This window comes from Copidosoma floridanum, unplaced genomic scaffold, assembly GCF_036245765.1.
Source record: "Copidosoma floridanum isolate Cflo_tuat_1 unplaced genomic scaffold, Cflo_Japanese_pri ptg000019l, whole genome shotgun sequence".
Taxonomy (NCBI): domain Eukaryota; kingdom Metazoa; phylum Arthropoda; class Insecta; order Hymenoptera; family Encyrtidae; genus Copidosoma; species Copidosoma floridanum.
In genome coordinates, this window is record NW_028321896.1 from 3,597,987 (window position 1) to 3,617,388 (window position 19,402).

At 36.3% G+C, this 19,402-nt stretch overlaps 3 protein-coding genes across 3 annotated transcripts; 2 read left to right on the plus strand and 1 right to left on the minus strand.

The window, feature by feature from the left end:
- Nucleotides 1-21: 21 nt before the first annotated feature.
- On the minus strand, nucleotides 22-10,165 carry Ddc (aromatic-L-amino-acid decarboxylase). Its single transcript, XM_014349468.2, has 11 exons — nucleotides 9,941-10,165; nucleotides 6,525-6,611; nucleotides 5,615-5,735; nucleotides 5,419-5,532; nucleotides 5,218-5,337; nucleotides 4,649-4,778; nucleotides 3,270-3,418; nucleotides 3,063-3,174; nucleotides 2,791-2,999; nucleotides 2,516-2,716; nucleotides 22-2,429 (listed from the first exon to the last, which is right to left on the minus strand). The coding sequence occupies exons 2-11, from the start codon at nucleotides 6,602-6,604 to the stop codon at nucleotides 2,223-2,225; spliced, it is 1,443 nt and encodes a 480-aa protein (XP_014204954.2). The 5' UTR covers nucleotides 6,605-6,611; nucleotides 9,941-10,165; the 3' UTR covers nucleotides 22-2,222.
- A 4,001-nt stretch (nucleotides 10,166-14,166) lies between these two features.
- LOC106636956 (uncharacterized) lies at nucleotides 14,167-14,898 on the plus strand. Its single transcript, XM_014349521.2, has 3 exons — nucleotides 14,167-14,418; nucleotides 14,502-14,600; nucleotides 14,710-14,898. Exons 1-3 carry the CDS (start codon nucleotides 14,167-14,169, stop codon nucleotides 14,896-14,898), a joined length of 540 nt encoding a protein of 179 aa, XP_014205007.1.
- Nucleotides 14,899-15,590: 692 nt separating this feature from the next.
- LOC106636876 (uncharacterized) lies at nucleotides 15,591-16,526 on the plus strand. Its single transcript, XM_014349423.2, has 4 exons — nucleotides 15,591-15,824; nucleotides 15,937-16,035; nucleotides 16,117-16,262; nucleotides 16,355-16,526. Exons 1-4 carry the CDS (start codon nucleotides 15,591-15,593, stop codon nucleotides 16,524-16,526), a joined length of 651 nt encoding a protein of 216 aa, XP_014204909.1.
- Nucleotides 16,527-19,402: the final 2,876 nt, after the last annotated feature.

Genomic DNA, 19,402 nt, shown 5'->3' on the forward strand with positions numbered 1-19,402 from the left:
AATTTCGTGATTTATTATAACTTTGACATACATTTTTTCGTACGGTTGAACGCTTCAATGACACTAGTCAATTTTTAACTTGGATTAACGTATTATTACAACAATTTCTTAACTTGCTTGTTTTATTTATCTTGTTCGTCGATTTGCTTGCATAACCTATTATGTATCGGGTCATATGTATATCCCAGTTACGGATAAGAAATTTTTAAGATGCTTTAACTTGGTCAGTTTTTTTACGAGAAAAAAAAACAGGGGTTCATTTTTATAATAGTCTTCAAAAGTAAGTATATAGACTTATTTAAATAGAAATACTGAATTATTTGAAAATAAAATATTATTCTTGTGTTGTGTCATGAATCAGATTTTTGAGTCGTTCGTAAGTTTTGTTAGTTACAAGCAATAAACATCCCTCACACATCCCCAACAACCTTTACAATTCTAGATACTTTCAATGTTCATTCAAAAATTATGCTCCTATATTAATTATTCATCTTTGAATTAATATTTTATAAGATTAATAATTCTAAAGCTAAATCAATAGGAAAGATTAAAAAAAATAGTACTAGTAATAAGGAAAACTAATTATCAGTTAAGGGTAACAAGTTCAATTATCAAGTAATAAAAAAATTATTTCATAATTGATTTACAACAGTTTTTGCAACAAAACTATGGATAATCTCGAGTGGTACATTTCTTAAATTATGTACTTCCATTGGTCCCGTCGATAATACTTGGTCGTTAAGTGCCCGCGTAGTCAGTATATACACATGACTTATTACTTTTCTAACTTTTAATTCTATTATTGTCCCAACTGCAGCAAATTTTTTAGGCTAAAGAAACCTTTTTTATATTATTAGCCCTGTACTCATTCATCAATGAGAAAATACATAGTTTCCAAAATCTTAGCAATAATTGCTTCATTATACAACATAAGCTTGGGACTCGAGCCGTTAGTACACTTAGTTCATAATATTTATAAACAATAAAGTATTATAAAGAATAACGTTTTCACTTACATTAAACATCATGTTAAAGATGTGATGTTTGTATATCATACGATTAGAATCTTAAATATGATTAACATCATTTTGGCGAATTTTTAACAAGTGATACATTTACATTTCAGAGAATAGAAGCCACAACAATATACATAAAAGAACATTAGCATTTCACTAAAATTAACGACATCTTTTTACAAATGACCACATCATGGCATTTTCAAAGTCTCACTTAGTAACGTTTATGTACATTTTTCAAATGAACAAATATTTTTTAAATAAGAATAGAACAAGAAATATATAAAAGACCATAAAGGTGTGCTTCTATCAGTAAACTCGAATAATAATGATGATTTTTATTTTACGTATTATTCACCAAGCTGTTATATTGTTAACAACAAAATGCACCTGTGGCGACTATCAACAGATTTTTCATGTAATTTTATTTTTCACGCTGTAGTTACACTTTTGATACACGGTAGTAAACCTGTCTTGTACGTCCTGGCTAAAAGTGACGAAAACTGTACGGATCGCACTTCGGTAAACACGGTATAAAAATAACATAGTATACGTCAAATGTTACATACCGACTGTTGCGATAAATGCAATCGATCTGATTGTCAAAATGCCATCGTTTGCTTAACTAAGTAAAAACAGTCGAGTTAGGTAAGACGGACCATATCGACAGTCGGACATAATAGCTTTTAATTAAGTAGAAACAGTCAAGTTAGGTAAGACAGGCGATCGACGGTCGGATATAATAAATTTCAATTAAGTAGAAACAGTCGAGTTAGGTAAGACGGTCCATCGACGGCCGGAGATAATAAAGTATCTTCCACTGATATGCATTACGAATCTGTAATTTGTAATTTGCAGGTACTTACTAAACTGCATTGTCATATTTATGTACTAATCATTTCTGTCAGAAAAAAATCCTAATATATCGCACGAGAGAGACATAACTAAGAAAGATGTATACGACGTATCAAGACAAGCCAGGCGTAAATACTATACTCGCAATTTTATAAAGTTGAGATGAGGGACATATATATACATCTACACGATATTTAAGACAACATGAGATCACAATCAGCAACAACAGCAAAGATAATATATAATCCTAGACAATGCGGCATCAGGTTTTTGTTACATCGATGGGCTTCAGGACTGGTTGCAGGTGACGGGCGAGAAAGCCTTGTAGGTACGGGTTATTCGGGCGCGCCATCACTTTGAGAGCGATTGTTCCTCGATCACTTCGTCGGCGCAACGTTTAACTTCGTTCCAAGAGTACTGAATGTCCCGGGACTCGGTGTAGCGCGAACAGATGGCCAGGCGTAGGAAAAAATTGTCCTTGATTTTCGACGGTACCAAGTGAATGTTGCCGGCTCCGTTTATTCGCTTCAGAAGGTTATCGTTTATTTCATTCGAGCCCTGATGATTCATACAATTGGCTTGTCGTGACTCCATTACGGTAATAGGAAAAAAAACAAAGGCGTACAAAAGTTTTTTTTTGTTACCTTCAATCTGAAGCAAACAAGACCAAGTACGACATCTTCGACGACCTCAAACCGGGAGTCTGACAGTACGAGCGATTCGAACTGGTGGGCAAGAGCCACGTGGTTTCTTATGTGTTTTTGCAGACCTTCGATTCCGTACAGCCGAAGAACGAACCACAACTTGAGCGACCTGAACCTTCGACCCAGTGGAATTTGCCAGTGCTGAAATATGATATCATTGATGCAAATAATTTTTTGGCAAATAAGAAGAAAACAAAATCACACGAGCGTTATACCCTGTAATCTGGTGCAGATCCTTGCATGTCGTGTTTGAGATACACTGGATCGACATTGAACGCATTAACCAAGTATGTGGGGTCCTTGAGCCACATCGGTGAACAATCAAAATTCACCAGCATCCACTTGTGGGGGTTGAAGTTGAAAGAGTCGGCTCGTTCGATGCCCTTCAGCAGGTGACGAAATTCCGGACAAATGAAAGCAGATCCTGCACAAGCGATAATTCAATCGGGTTCTTTTTGGTAGTAGTATCGGAGAAAATAAAACATACCAGCATAGGCAGCGTCGACGTGCAGCCAAATCTCTTCCCTATTGCAAATAGGTCCCATTTCGTCCAGACGATCAAAGGTACAGGAGCTGGTTGTGCCCAGTGTCGCAACGACCTGTCAACAACGTGTACAAGCGTCAATCGTTTTACTCGAATACGCCTTTTATTTTTCCATGATTCGGGGCGTTTTTGAAGCAATCGATTACTCACGTAGAACGGGACGAAGCCCTTTTCTTTGTCCGCCTTGATTGCCTCCTCGAGGGTTTCTCCGCAAAGTTGGTGCTTCTCGTTAGTTTCAAGTAATCTAAACTGTACACCACTCAAAAGGCCGGCTCGTTCAACGGAACTATGAGCTTGAACTGGAATCACATTTTTGTGTAAAAATCGATTTATGTTTACTCCTTCATTTCACGCATTCATGACTAATTTAATGGTTTCACTAGCCTCTATACCATTATACCGTTTTTCCTTAGACTACTTTTTTGCTTTTTCCCCACCCCATCAAAATTTTTCACGGTTTCGGGTATTAAAATTTTTTTTACCAATTTTCTGTCATTGTAGTCTTAATGTTTGGACTCACGTAATCAAAATACGTTGAAAATATTTTGGCAGAGACATGTAGAATCCCACGATACTTCGGGGATCCCCGTATTCACGATCTGGTTATGACGTGCAGTCTGGCCAACTGTAAGCCATGACTGCTTCTTTTTTTTTTCATCATAAAACTCAGTAAGATAATATTATACGATAGACTACTGGATGGCAATCTTTCATATCACGAAAGGCATTTGACGTTATCTTGGACGTTAAGTCAAAGTTCTTAAGGGATTAGGTGACGGAAGAAGAATGGAAAGAATAAAGTGGATCCTCAAAGGCCGTGCACTTCGAGAGACGATGAATGGTATTGAGAGTCAAAGGGGAGTAGAATAAAAGGGAGGCATCAGGAAACAAAGGTGAGTGGCTGCCATTCATCAGTTTTTTATCAAAAAATTAAGTAAAAGAGACACGACGTGATTGTACCGTCTGAAGAGGAGAAAAAGAGATAAAGTAGACTCGATGGAAATCAGACAGAGCTGCGTATTATATATACACATATATAAGCGTGAGAAAACAACTTTTCCGATTCAAGTGAAGCCTGGTATGGTATACGCGATGGTAAGTGGAAGAAGGGGTGGGGAATAAGAGGAAGGGGAAACTGGTCGGTCTGCGCGAGTAACTCTGGCAGTGATTACGCGTTGCCATGACGATAAAGTGCTGCTTGATGAAGTGCCTCAACGTCATACATTTATACACCTACACCGTCACTACCACTGCTCTGCTGTTGCAGCAACTCCCAGTATACCCGTCCACCATCCAGCAAGCGCTATTCCTCCCTTTACTCGTTCCATTCATCCAACTTTTGCCCCCGTGTGTGCTTGTTTGTTCGTGACTAGATTTTCGTCGACAATAATTGTGCTAAAGGTGTGGCTTTTGTTTTTTTTTTTTTTATTTTTAGAAGGATTTGATTTGATTGTGTTGAGGTAGTAACAGATTTTTAATTTTCTTGTTACTTTTTTAATGGGGGGTGTAGTTTATTGATTTTGACTTACCTGAACCGTACGCAACGAGTTTTCCAACAATCTCGTGATTTTTCCAGTCTGGATGTTGTTCTTTCACCTGCTGAATCTTCTTAGCTTTGGCACCTAGAAGTGCAACCAACGTAGCCTCGCTAGCTGTTCCCTGATAAATATGATTTAAATTAGTATTAAAAAACTTTAAATGGCCATAAAATAGGACTGATTAGATGTTTTTTTTTGTGTGAAACTACTCGTATTAAGAAGATATTTCGATAGAACTGTAATACAGAAGATGTTTTAAATGTTAGTTACTTTTTTTACATGGTTATGTAAATAAAATTATTAGTAACTTGTAGAAAAAATAAACGTTTTGGAGTACAACTTTTTTTTTTTTTTTAATGATTTTTCTCACCACTAAACATAAATTTCAAAATTTTATTTACAAATTAGTTTTTGATGTTATAAATTAATGGCTAAGATTCTATTTAAATGTTTTTAAATATATTGATTGGTTTTTAAAAGCTGTTGTTTAAAAATAAATTATCCAGTTTTTTGTTTCGTAAACTGTATTAATTACATATAGACGTATGTTGTCAATTTACCTGAATCACACCTCCTGCTTTGCCACCGCTACAAGCCAAGAACTCCTTTGGTAAATCAATCATTTTTCCTAGCCAATCAAGCATTATCACTTCAAGTTCCGTGCAAGCGGGGCTGGCGATCTAGCGTACATGAATCAATAATAGATGAGCTATAGTCTCTAAGAGTATTTTATTTTAAACATTCAATGTTGAAAGACTTGCCCATGTAAAGCCGATGCAAGCAATCGCGCCACTTAGCATGTCAGCAACGATAGCCGGATAAGACTGGGCAGTCGGAAAGTACGCATGAAACTTGGGACTGTGCCAGTGGGTTACCTAAATTTCACGAATTATATACAATTCAAGGGTTAATCTAGCCATTGCAAATAAATATGATGTAATTAATTGGGTCACTTACTCCGGGCATTATTACTCTTTCCACGTCGTTCATGACGTCCTGCCAATTCTCAGGCTTTTGTGGCGCCTCCTTAGGAAGCAAGGGCTTCATGTAGCCTGGCTGAACAGTCGGTAGTACCCTCCTGAAGTAAGAACAACCATATGAATATCGTGTATAGTGAATCATATAGTTAATTAATAGAAAACAAATAGTTCACGTAAGAAATTTAACACTGCAGTTACTGTGCCCACGCATCCAATCAATAGATATTTATGCTGATTGGTGGTTGTAAAAAATCAATGTAATTAACTAAGGATATCGTATTCATGTGGAAATAAACATCACGTGTTGGATAGTTTTCATGACAACATCGATCAATGACACATGAGGTAATCCATGCATCAACTTTGAATTTTAATCAGATCAGGTGTGGTATTATCAATCGGGACAACGTTCGTATGAATTCTCTAATCACCGTTTTATTGACACTCCATACTTTATCATCCCTTTTGATTTCGTGGAATGAAAAGAAAAAGGCGTAAGTCTTTTCACGGATCTTGATACTCGATCTCTCATTATCGACTTGCGCGTAGGTATACAATATAATTATGCGCAAGACTCAAACAGGAAAAGTTTATAACAGACTAGCTTATGACAGGTGGATTACGCGCTCTCTTTCACTCGTGCACGTAAATCCGCGCGATATCGCGTGTACTGCCAAGGCTGATTTTTCCTTTCTCTCGAGCAGTTTCACCTTCAAATACTCGCACCGTCGTCTGGGCGTAAAGAAATATGCCACAGCCAGCACGTACCTATACCTGCATTTAACAACATTTGCCTTGATCCAAAATGCTCGCATCATTAGCGGATGCGTGTGTATGTATTACTATAATACGGTAAGTTTATTGTACGGGAGATGCGACACACTTGCCTGTCTCTTATGTTTTCCAGGTACTCCACGATGTAGTCCGTCATCGCCTTGGAAAACTCCTTAAAACCGTTTGGATCCATATTTTACCTGAAACAGTTGGAGCAATGGGTTATAGTTACGATTCACGAGAAACTAACGATCAATGTGATAGCGATCGCTCGAGTAAAACATTGATTGTGTTCCTACATTTACGACACATTTTATTGATTCTTATTTGGAAGACGAGGAACTTAATCGCGAAAATAAGTTCGATAAATATTTTGACTGACGCGCCATGCGAAGTCTGATGATTTATAATAGTCTTAGTATTTGTTATGAATATGACGTGCGCGACATTATAATCCAATCATTAAGAGGCTATCAATCATTTTAAAAACTCCAGCTAAGATTTAAAAGGTCGTAAACATATAAGTTTCATGAGCGGATAAATGCAACACTGAAAGTGATCGTGGTGTACGGGAAAATATTTTCCTTGACAAAAGTACATCAAGTCATAGTGGCGAGCGTATATTATGGCCATGAATTATAGTTCAATGCCTTATATTTATAGGATGCTCATTTCTATTCCAAAATAATATGAACTCAGTTTGAAAAATAATGTCATATCCGTTCCGAGTCTCTTGTTAGAATGTTCTAGTACACGAGCATGAAAGCTATAAAATTCTCTAAGTCATCTTTTGTATGATTCTAATTAGAACCACCGAATAATAAGAGACCAATTAATTTGATCGTACTTAATATATTTGGTAGAATTGTAAAATTATATAATTTGAAAAATACAGTCAATCTATTAGGGTTTCTGGCCTGTTACTCACCTTCGAACGTTGATTTGTTTACGGAAACCAAATAGTGTGGGATTATTGGGTATTTAGAGAGTGGAATTTCAACCTGCTCACCTCTAAATATGAATGAATGTTTTTGAGGTCAGGATCAAAAGGTTAAGAATGATAAACATTACTTTCAATTCATAACAAAACGTATACCAGGAGTATCATTGATAAATGGTAGTGAATGACCACTACGCTTTTGCCGTTATTCTAATTGTTTTCTTTGATGATTCGTGTATGTGATCAGTTATATTTTTCATTAATTATGTCGTCACCTGTCACCCGTAAAAATGTAATAAAAGTTCTATATCTGTATTCCTTTGATATCTGATGTGTACATACATCGACGTCAAGGAAGTTCTCAATTTAGATATCTTTCTCTTTCCTTCTAGAAAACCAAATTTGTAAAAAATTTCTTAGCTTTTAATATTATAATACCAGTGATAACAGCAAGAAGCATCTACTAATTACCACTTTTTCAGTTGTCTATTAACTTATCAAGTGACCTTAACTTATCGATTTTAATCGGTGGATTTTCACCGGGAATCGGTAAAATTTTATTGATTCGGTTTACTAGACTATATCGATGCAGTTTAACATCGATACGTCAAATCACCGGAACAAACGTAGACAATAAAAGGGTTTTACAAGATAAGATAAAAGGATTACGTCTAATGAGATTAAAAAAGTGATACCCAAATTAGCACTTCAGCAGCCAAAACTCGATATTTTTGCTCAACAAGTCATGATTATAAATAATACCGCGCAAATTAAGCAATGAAGCAATAAGGATTTTTACTGATGTTGACAGATGTAGTAAAAAAATTGACGAGTCACCGAGTTTTCCCTATGACACTCGAACATTATGCAGCTTTTGAATTTATTTTCAGCACGTGAATAGTGGATTCGATTAGTAAGAGGGTGTGTTTTATTCGGTATTACGTCATTTGTGAATTCCATACATTCTGTAACTTGGGTGTTACGATAAGAATGGGGTTGCATTTTTTCTTGTTCATTCATTGACTACTTTACAGAGTGAAATAAGATTTTTCTCACGTAGAATGATAAGTAATAAAAGTCGAAAGTAGGACAGGTGCACGAAGCGAAACGGATGAAATTAATTTGTAATATGTGTAATTTTATGCATAAAATGAATAAGTCGCGCATAAAGTAAATAAACTTCGTTTTTAAATAGCTTGAGGTATTTAAAGAAAAAAAAATAACAGCTTACGTTATGTTTTCAAATGATTGTATCTCATGAATTTTTAATTATTCTAATGCAATTTAGTTGTGAAATTCTTTATAAATACGGTTTATTACAAATATGATGAGTCATGCACGGTTCATACTATCAATTATACGTAAATCCATATGATATAATGTCAAAAAAGTAAAGCTATAAAAATTCCTCTGGTGATACAGATTTTTTTATTGACATTAATGATACTAGCGAATCCGCTTGGCGACCACAAAAGGCCACCATAAACTCTGAATAAACTGCATGAATCTCATACATACATAGATATTAAATGTGCAATTTATCAAGTGGTTAATGTGGATTACATGGTAAGCGACAGGCTCAATATTGGCACATATTAACGCAAGCTTTCGATAAAGTGGCTGATCTCAAGTGTATAACATAATAATTTAAGTAATCAATAATTATAAGTAAATATCAATCTGTCGAATAATTCATAACCGAAACTTTTGGCTCGCGTAGATGATTCGCTGTCGCACGTACGCAAGTACGATGGGAGCTTGCAGCATTTTCTTGGATGGTTAACTTTTTTGCTACCAGTTTTTGTTGTTGTTTTTTTACAATACTTTCACTAATGCTAACTGCCACGAATCGATCAAGGATACCGATCAGCGATTGCTCAACAGCAAGTAGAGCGTTCAAGTTCACTTGTAACTGGCACGCGAGCACCGGTAGCGTTTCTTTTTGTTTTTTTCCTTTCTCGCGCTTTTTCCTCGTCGAGGCGTGCAGTGAATAAAATAATACATTTTCAGGTCTTACAGTTGAAATATGAATCCTGTAACACTAGAATCGACTGGGTGGTTCACGTGTTGCAGCTGATAATCGCAGTTCAATAGTATTTAATTGTAATGTGCATCATACAGTTTTACCGCCAATCGTGTTTCTTCGATTTGACGTAAAAAGAGACTTAAAACCGCAAGACAAAAATTGTTTTCTTCTTCGAATTTTAACCAATTAAGACTACCTCAAGCTGTTTTTCGTTTTATCTTATGCCTGGATTTTTGAAAAGCAACCCTCTTGCACCGGATTTTTAAAAGGTTCTCTTTTGCACCGAACAAATGATTCACGAAAGAAAAAACAAGTTGTAATAATAATCGTCGCACTACGTTACGTGATTCACTTTTAAGTTGCAGACAAATCCATTTTTTGTTGCAATTTTTCAATTTGTTTAAAGATTTTAAAACAGTCGGCCCTAAACGTAACCTGAACCGCATCCCATCTAACCATGCTTTTGCAAGCAGAGAACAGCAACAGAGAAAAAAAAAATAATAATAATAATAAAATTTGATTACCACTTTATGAAATATACTTTAGCAAATAGATTCACTTACTTTGCTCAAAACAGTCCCAACCGGAATCCCGTAGAGTGAATAATAACACTGTGCGCGATGAACTGCCAGAGTCGAGACTCGATTGCACTATACAAAGCCGTGAGCCAAAATGCAACTCACACGCTCGATAAATAGCACACCAAAAGATACAAAGCGAAAATTGGGCTTACCCAAAAAGTGCGAAGCAAAAACAAAAGCTTGCGGGCGACCGTGCGTACACGAAGGTTCGCGAGTCAGTGGCAGGATGGACGTGCTTGTGCCGCGGATTTATGCTAGCACCCCACCCCGACCGAAGCGTCACTCTCTCTCTTTCTCTCCCTCTGTCCCTACATCGTATGCTGTTGTTATTGTTATCAAAACTAACGCTTGTCAGACTCAAATTGCACAGTACACGATGCATGTACGTACTTAAAATATGGACGAAAGCTCGCGTAATGCTTCAGCAAATTAGTTAATTTTACGTTTACACATTGCGTAAATGGTCAAGCATGAGTTTACTACTTTTTTGGTGTTTGCTCTCGTTTGATTAAATTTCGCTTTGAATCCTCATTATGATATACTTTACATCATGCATCAGTCAGAGCTTTAAATTTTCGCATCGTAACAATGATTTTTTTTTTCAACCATCAATTATTAACTTGATTTGCTGTCAATCCAAGAATATCCTGTAAATTTTCTAAGCATCGCAGATACGTTAATAAGCTTTTGATAAACAATAAAATCAACTAGCAATAAGTGAGCTCGAAAATTCATTGTTGCACGTACAAAACAATCAGTTTTACCGTAATAGTATTAATTTTTTTCCATAAAAAATTACTTAAACAAATCAGCTCTGACAGGTGTTGTTAACCCTTTAAGAAATAACGTGAATCAATGCTAAAATAATTTAGAATATTGGTACGTGACACCAGCCACGTATCACCTTCTCTTGTTATCCAGACTACATCGCACCCACACACACAGCAGGATCCATTGGCTTAGTCAGAACGTGGAAAGCACCTTTAACGATCGTGTCCTTACGTACGCCTTTTGTTCAACTATTACAGTAGCGTGAGCTTTCAATTGATTAAGAAGGAGCCTCGTGCAAAGAAAGTCAGAGCTTGCGGGGGTGCGCTCGAGGCAAAATCGCGTTAGCAACTCCATCCGAGATCTATATGAACGGAGTTCGCGCTTTGTAGGTGCAGGAAAACGCTCGATCGAGTTAACGAGGGCAATTTTCAAGCTGCTGCTTTAAGGGAGGAAAAATCGAGTTGATGGTCGTTGAACACAACTTTGTCCGGATAAAAGTGCATCGATCGAAGACGCTAAGTTTTTTTTTTTTTTTTTTTTTTTTTTTTTTTTTTTTTTTTTTATCTTTACGATCGGTAACGGCAAAGAGGCTAGGTGCCCATGGAAAATCAGCAATCAAGATCTTTTTGATTCTCAAAGAACATCCTATCGAGTAGTGAAAGGCGAATGAGAAGCGCCAAGTGCCGAAAGGTCAAATCCGTACAGTCGATACGGAAAGGGTAATTGAATTTTTTTTTCTCACCCAAGGATTTTTATTTAAGGTGGCTGTCAGGATTCGAGATGTACATGTTTTGTATATAACCGAGGTTGAGATTAACTAAAACATTAGAGCACTTGATTGACACCTTAGAAGTATGTGGTTAATAGTAATAGACTTTCTCACTACAGCTCTACCAGACGTACGATTACAAAGACCAGTCTTGAATTCCGCACTGATTTTTCCTACTTCGCTTGTATAGTATCACCATCACTTTTTCGCGCTACAATGTATACATGTGTTAATATGACCTTTCTTGTACATCACAACTATATTTTTTCAATACACTACATGGATCTAATCTCAATGTGCTAGCTCCATCTCTTACTCTTGCAGTGGCTATACCATTTTAATTATTACAAATGTAAATTTAATTTATTAATTTACAAGAGACAGTACTACTAGAGTCTTTAAACTTTTGTACACACACGATTGTAAATACATATTACATTGAGTGTTAATTATTGACTAGGTAGAACCCCGAGACAATATGACACTTTTTATGCGAAAAAGAGTTAAACGTCTTAGAATTGGTATGTTTGGGCCTTTTAAAATTTAACTATAATAGAGACAGTACCTTTAACAACAGAATTTACTATTAAATTTTTTTTTAAATTGAAAGAAAATCATTTTTTCCGTCAATCACCTTGAGTAACGCTATGCGATCACTCCAAGTAAAATAATTCAAGCAGCGCTTGGTTCGCTGAAAAAAAAAAAAAAGAATAAAACGGCGAAATAGGTGGGTACTCGTGGGAGAAAGCTCTCTTCGTTTCCTCCCAAAGAGGATAAGGAACTTGGGTCGAGCAGATTTTTCATCTCACTTCCACGATTTCGTGCTCCTCTTTTCTTCATTTCTGCTGCTGCAGTCAGTTATAACATAATCCACTCTATCATTTTCCTTTTAGACATGTACATAAAAAAAATAATAAAAATTTACATCACACCTGCAGCTACTGAAACATTAAATCACAAAAGAGCCTCTGCGAGATAAAATAAATCATTTTAATGTAATGTTTTAGAAATTAGTTGAGACAAAAATGCAAAAGTGTAGTTATACAGTAATATATCTGAAAAACAAACCCTAGAATGGTAATATATGTCGATACATCCTTATTCTGTACTAATTTTATTTTCTAGTATTTGCAAATGTTTATTTTACAAATTACCTGTTTAATTTTGATGTTCAATATACTTATCAAAATACATAAAACTAATTATCCATAGCAATATGACAAAAACGTACCAGTGTCGTAGCAATTAGCTATTAGTCTTATAAACATCTCCTACAAGCTAGGGGCTCTTCATCCTCCATTCGTTCCGTACGTCGCCGCTGTTGCCATGGCTACGACTCCTGGTATAAAGGTAGGTGGTAGCAGAAGAGCAAAGGTAATCGGTGCTCTCTCTCTCTCTCTCTCTCTCTCTCTCTCTGTCTCTTCTAGGCTTCCGTTTTCTTTTTTTTTCCTCGTAGCGAGGACTGACCTACTTACTAGCACACAAGCCAGGAGAATCACGTATGAGGGATCGCTTTGGTACCAACTCGCCTGTCACTGGCAATCGCGAGGGGGTCCAGACAATTTCCCCAAGTGATTTGCCCGTGCTTTGTGGACACTTTGGTCTAACTCGTCCCCTCAATCTACACGAATACACTCTGCATGTCTCTGATGTCGCGCGAATAAAAGGAGCTTGCAGAGGCCATTTGGCAATGATTTAATCTCATCTAACCCCTGTATCATATATTATTCAATCGCGTAATCACCAAAGTTACACCAGGTGTTACCAGAGAAACTCTGTAAACTCTGGAAGTACCATTTATTCATCATTAACATTACTTGATGATTTTGCTCTTGTGCGAGCTTGAGGGTTTTTCGTAGTGAGAGAGAAAATCGTAACGACTGGATTATACAGCGTGTATTACTCTCGGACGTCACGAAAACCCGAGAATTCCATCGGTTAATGCAATGCATTATACATGGGGATCCACTGTTCACCCTCGCCAACACCTTAACGGATGAGCTACAGCCCATGCATATGTACATACCCTCCCAACCGAGTGTTTTCTCACTGTTTTAGGGCTACCAGGGAGATTTATGGCGTTCAAGTTTACGTGATAAAAGTCCACAGCTGTTTGATTTTTAAGCTTTTCGTTTGGTGATTTTTCGGCATAGGAGGCGTTAAGCGTAAATGTAAAGTTGAAAAAAAAGACAAAAAAAAAAAAAAAAAAATTGTTAACAAAGATCGGTAAAACGCAGCACTGGAGCAAGAGAAAAATCTCTTGGCACAACTCAACGAGAAACAATTGATTTCTCGCGCTATAGTAAAGGACGGCGGTGTCAAAGCGAAATGTCCTGTATGTAAATCGTTTCCCGGTTTTCCTGTCTAGTATTTTCAATAGCGAAGCGAAAATGGATGGCGAAAATTAATAAAATTCAGACCAGCGTCGAAAAATCTAAAAGATGCGGGACCAACGTGGGTAACGCGTAACCTGCATCATCATCCGACAGACGGCTAGTATAATAACCAGATTGGTTTCTCTCGCTCGCGCGCGTGTGTCACGTATACGGAACAACAAACGCGCAAACAAAATTAACCTCTAAAATCGCGACCGGCCTTTCTTTTCGTACCTTCGTCCCGTAAGATGTTTATCGTCAAGTGATCGGGAGTGTCAAAGATTGATCGGAAAATGGACACGATCAAAGAGTACATGGAGTGCATAAATTTTCACTGGATAATCGTCGTGCTGACCGGCATGTACGTTCAACTGCGCGACATTTGCCTGATCGGCCTGTGCTTCGAAGTTATTCGCGACCCGCCCTTCAATCCGTCTTACGCCACCCTCATCTTCGTCTTTTCTACGGTCTGCCTCTTGGCCGAGTATAGGCTGTGGCCCAGATCGCTCAAGGAGCCGCCCATCCAGCTGCTCATCATCTACGAGGTAACTACGTATTTTTGTGATACTTTTTTTTTTTCTTCCTTTCTTACGATACTTTTGCCGGATCTGAAATGTCAACGTTTTAGATTCTGTTTACCGCTCTGGTCACGGATTTGGTGAAGCGAATCGTGTGGGTGCCGCTGATGCACCTAACTTGGTGTTTGACGCAAGAGTCCAGCAAAGCGGTGAGCCATTTTTTTTTTTCGGACATTTCATTTTGAAGATTACCTATTGTATAAGTATCACGAGTATTAGCATCAACGTTGAAGCATTAATTTTTGTCTCTTATTGCAGTTGATATGGATGAATTCCCAGTTGGAGTTGGGCAAATATTCCCAGCTGATGACGATGGCCTCGTACATGAGGACGGACATTGCAGCAACGCACACGGCCTTTTGTATTTCCGTGCTCTCGTTTCTGTGGATGCTAGACGCCACCGAGACCCTTGATTCGCTCTTGATCGATCTCTGGGCCAAGTATTAAGTAAAAAATCATGAAAAATCCAACTGTTTTTTGATCCAACTTAAATTTTTTGTTTGTTTCTTGAATAATAAACATTGACTTTCAGGGAATACACCAAGTGCCGCATACAAAGAAACAAAAGGATAACTTTCAAAAATCCCGAAGTTACCGATTACTTTGTGTACCGTCTACTGAAAGGATGAATCAGTGTCTATGCTTATGTCTACTTGTCAAATGAAAATTGTTTTGTGCCCCGCAAATTGTCTAGAACTCGTACTTTTGTGATAGTATTTTTTTATTTTTTTTATTTTACAAATATTGAACCTTGTAAATTGGCATCGTGATAAAATTTTTGTAAATACATACATCTGTGTAAGGAAAATTTTTTAAACCTCTTTATTCAACAAAAATTTGAAGCCCATCATTGAAGTACGCGTAAAAAGGCAGGTGTGGAAATAAGCTGGAGTAAAAGCTATTTGCCGATACATACTTACTTAAAATTAGTAGATATTAAAGTATATAGGGTTCTAATGCAGTAGGAAATGAAGTAAAGTGTATCCGACGTTCATATAAATGCATTAACATCGATTCAATTATTTCCTAATTTCCACAATCAACTTCAAACGGCTCTCTGTAACAGTTGCCATCACCCATGCATGTAATCATGGTTAGAAACGCACGAAACTCTGATTGAAACATTTACGGTTAGGAAGATGACAAATTTTATTTACACGATATGGGCGCTGTTGTTGCACTGCATGAACAAGTCTTTGTTCAAAACGTGTTTTGCCGATGCTCTGGAGGACGAGCACGGCAACAATTTCCCCTTCGGACCGCCCATGACGTCTTTCATCTTCGCCGTTGGAGTGTACGCAATTACATCTAACCTCGACTTCTACCCGGCAAAATTTCGTAAACCAAGTCCTCTGTTGATGGGCTTGTACGAGGTAAATATGGAATTGTATCGATTAAGATGTACGATGATTTTCGGGTTCCACGTAATTCGTTAAGTTTTATTGAATTGTTCTGCTAAATGTAAAGCATACGTTTTGTTTTTAGTTTCTGGTGACGTCGTTTATTCTAGAATTTTCGTTAGCCTGCATTTGGGCCCCCATAGACGTTCGTATTTATGTATCTTTGACGCAGACGATCCACAAGGTTTGCATGAATTTTGCCCAAAAAGCCGTTTCGCCGGTACACCAGCACCTTATCGTGTATTTTACATTTCGTTGCCAACAGATTTTCGTACACTTTGAGTACAAGGAAGCAGCCGTGTGGTTACTACACAACAAATATCCCATGGCAATTCTATGTTACGTCATCGCCATTGGATTTTTGCTGTCCGCGCTGTACGTCACCGGATGGTCCGATGTTATCGCTAATTCGTAAGTGTATCGTACAAAATAGTATAAATGTTGGGACATTTTTTTTGGCGTACCTATAAGTGTAAGACTGATTGTGTCGAATGGCGATTTAGGGATTTCAAGCGGAAGCTTTTTTTCAATAATCCCAAGAGCAAAGCAGTGCTGAATCTTTCCAACGAAAATGTGAACTTTGACGAATCTGAAAACGACGATTCTGCAAACCGTAAAAAGATCAGGAAGAAAAAAACTCGAAAGACTGTTATCAAGGAAGCTACGCTCGAATAGGTTACCAGTTGGTATGATTTTTTTTTTTTTTAATCTTGATTTATCAATTAGTTTGTTAATGTGCTTCTAGAAATAAGATAGAGGATAAAAGTTCGATGAAGAAAAATAAAAAAATTCACACACAATTTTATATTAAAAAGAAGGCATTTTTTATTTCGTTCAAAACTGAAAATGATAAAGTACAAATGTTATTGATAATATATTAATAATCGTATATCGTAATCAATCATTTATTAATAATAATAATTAATAATACGTGTATTGAGTATACTGTACGTATAGACTATTATACGGTAATTGTACTAACGAGATGTGTTCAGTGGCAGCGCACATATACATATGTATTTATATTTATATATATATATATATTTATGTATAATTTATATTTTTTTTTCTCATCTATGTTTCTGTACATTACAGCATCCGTGTAACGACGGCTACGATAAAACATTGGGTCCTTTACGATCCCTACCAACTACGCGGTGATATCGCGTTCGGCACTGGGCATCCCGCAGATATTACTTCCCGATTTCTCGTAAACGAGTATTACTTTAATTAACGCCTATTTTCTCGACGCGACATTTATTTATCAACTTTTTTTGTTATTTTTTTGCTTAGGGCAAGGTATGCATGTTTTCGTACTTTTTTTTCTGGGCAGTGTGTAGTTGTGATAATTAAAAGCGTATAGAAAAAGTTTTTTTTTTGTCATTATCAGATATGTGCCTTCGAACATAGTTTAGTTTTTTTTTCTTCTTTTTATTATACTTAAATAATGACTAAATGCTATCGGCAGTCCTTTACATTTCTTCATTGTGAATAGGAAATATTCAGTTATACAAAGTATAAGTACACTTAAGAGTATACGTATTGATAAAAAATGTTCATTATTCGTAATGTAAGTCAACGATTCGTTCTTGAGATCATGTGGCGTTTTCACGATTTTTCCCAGCGGGAAAAAAATAATATATTAGGCATCCTTTAAACGTGACAAAGAATACGCCTCCGAAATTACTTGTCTCTTTGAGAGGCTTTTATATAAATTCGCATTTGCGAAAAAAAAAATTAATAAAAAAGTTAACAATAAAATTCTAAGAGCACATTTTAATTATACAGATAAAAAGTCTTATGTTTTCATTAATTCGATTGTTTGTACGGTTTTTTTTCGTGATTATGATTAATCGATTATTATTGAATGAAAGTATGAAACCGAGAGCGGGTAACGGATCTCGGAATGCCGAGGGCCGAAGGCGGTAATGGAAAGATTGTGAAGTGTGTGGTATTAAAGATTCGTTCATTTACATAGACAACGGTGAACCTCATCTATATATTATATAGTTAATAATTCTCTTATGCCACTGCACACACGCACGACGCAATCCAGTTTTAACGATAAACTCTCATTTCCTAATGCCAGTCTGTGGAATACTGTCGCTGTATCTTAATTTCTACACTTTTCTAGTAAGTAGGTAAAACAGTACGTGTCTTCGAAATTCGCTTAAAGAAGAATACATGGACTGAGAAACATGTTAATTTAACTAAAACGAAATAAATTAATAAAAAGATTTAAAAATTTATAACCATCAAAATGCATTCTACACAACAGGAATAATAAACGTATTTGTTGTTACTTTCGTTGAACAATCTCAAATTTAGCGTATCCTTATTTATGATATGCACTTTGTAATACGATGATTTGATATCGATGCAAGAGTTTTTCGTGCATGCAAATTGAGGTTTCGTAAAATTCGAGAACACTTTAGTGTAAATTATGATTAATACTTTATTATCCGTGAAACCGACTGCATTTTGAAGGTTCGTGCATCCCATTTAATAGTTTGTATTAAGATGGGACATCAAAATAACGCATATAATTACAAATTGACGACGACATAAGTTAAAAAAAAAAAAATATACATACGCCAAGTAAATATAATACAGAAGTTTAATGTACAAAGTCTCTTTCTCGAAGTATGACTGACAGCTTACAAACACAAGACTAGGTCAGCTTTAATCGCGGGTTCAGTGTTACACATTTTGCTTTTTTTTTTTTTTTTTTTAAATTAAAATTACGCACATGTATATTTCTCAAAAATTAATATCACAAATCGCATAAAAAAACGATACCATAATAGTACGAAAACCGGTATAGGACAATCATACAATTACATTAACTCGCGTCGTCGTGCAAAGTTGGCGACGCTGTTGAGCGCACTGACTCCTCGTTTGTATAGTATCTCTTTGTGAGTGTATTGGTGTATGTGTTAGTGTTTCTCGATTATGTGTAAGACTCTCGTCTCATTTTCTGGCCTTCATACGTTTAATTACACATTTCCTCGTATATTAATAATATTTATATATTTATATATTTATACGTTGTTTGTTTCTTTCCTTAAGGATAAACCGTTACGCGGACACCTAACAGGTAAATTGACTATCTTTTTAAATATTCCCATGAAGAATTTTAAACATTATCAGTCGATTTCGAGTGAAAAAATCTATTTCATACACGTACCAGCGACGCAGTCGAGCTATTTATTAAGGTACACATAATTTGGCCCTTCACAGCGAGAGACTCGACGGGACTTTAGGTGCGTGTTTCATACTACATTGTGTATATAGACGCGGCGAGCATCGAGTCGCTTGCATGGAATTGGCTTCATAATTATTTTTTTTCTTCTTTTTATGAGTCGCTGTGAATTCACTCATAAAAATATTTTCTTATCACAAGACAAATACTTTTCAATTTCTCGTCTAGATTAAACAGCTTTGCACTTTTTTTTCAAAATAGAGTTGCATTGTTGGCTCGAGAAAAATAATCTAGATGAAAGTTTAAAAAGTATTCTGGCATCTTACGACAAGTTACTATTTTCATAAGC

Coding starts and splice junctions, on each gene's coding strand:
- Ddc (XM_014349468.2), bottom strand. CDS start 6,604: ATGGATCCAAACGGTTTTAAGGAGTTTTCCAAGGCGATGACGGACTAC. Junction 4,779..5,217: donor AAGCAGGAGGTGTGATTCAG/GTAAATTGACAA, acceptor CATATTTATCAG/GGAACAGCTAGCGAGGCTAC. Junction 3,419..4,648: donor ACTCGTTGCGTACGGTTCAG/GTAAGTCAAAAT, acceptor ATGTGATTCCAG/TTCAAGCTCATAGTTCCGTT.
- LOC106636956 (XM_014349521.2), top strand. CDS start 14,167: ATGGACACGATCAAAGAGTACATGGAGTGCATAAATTTTCACTGGATA. Junction 14,419..14,501: donor AGCTGCTCATCATCTACGAG/GTAACTACGTAT, acceptor TCAACGTTTTAG/ATTCTGTTTACCGCTCTGGT. Junction 14,601..14,709: donor CGCAAGAGTCCAGCAAAGCG/GTGAGCCATTTT, acceptor CTCTTATTGCAG/TTGATATGGATGAATTCCCA.
- LOC106636876 (XM_014349423.2), top strand. CDS start 15,591: ATGACAAATTTTATTTACACGATATGGGCGCTGTTGTTGCACTGCATG. Junction 16,036..16,116: donor TGACGCAGACGATCCACAAG/GTTTGCATGAAT, acceptor CGTTGCCAACAG/ATTTTCGTACACTTTGAGTA. Junction 16,263..16,354: donor TCCGATGTTATCGCTAATTC/GTAAGTGTATCG, acceptor ATGGCGATTTAG/GGATTTCAAGCGGAAGCTTT.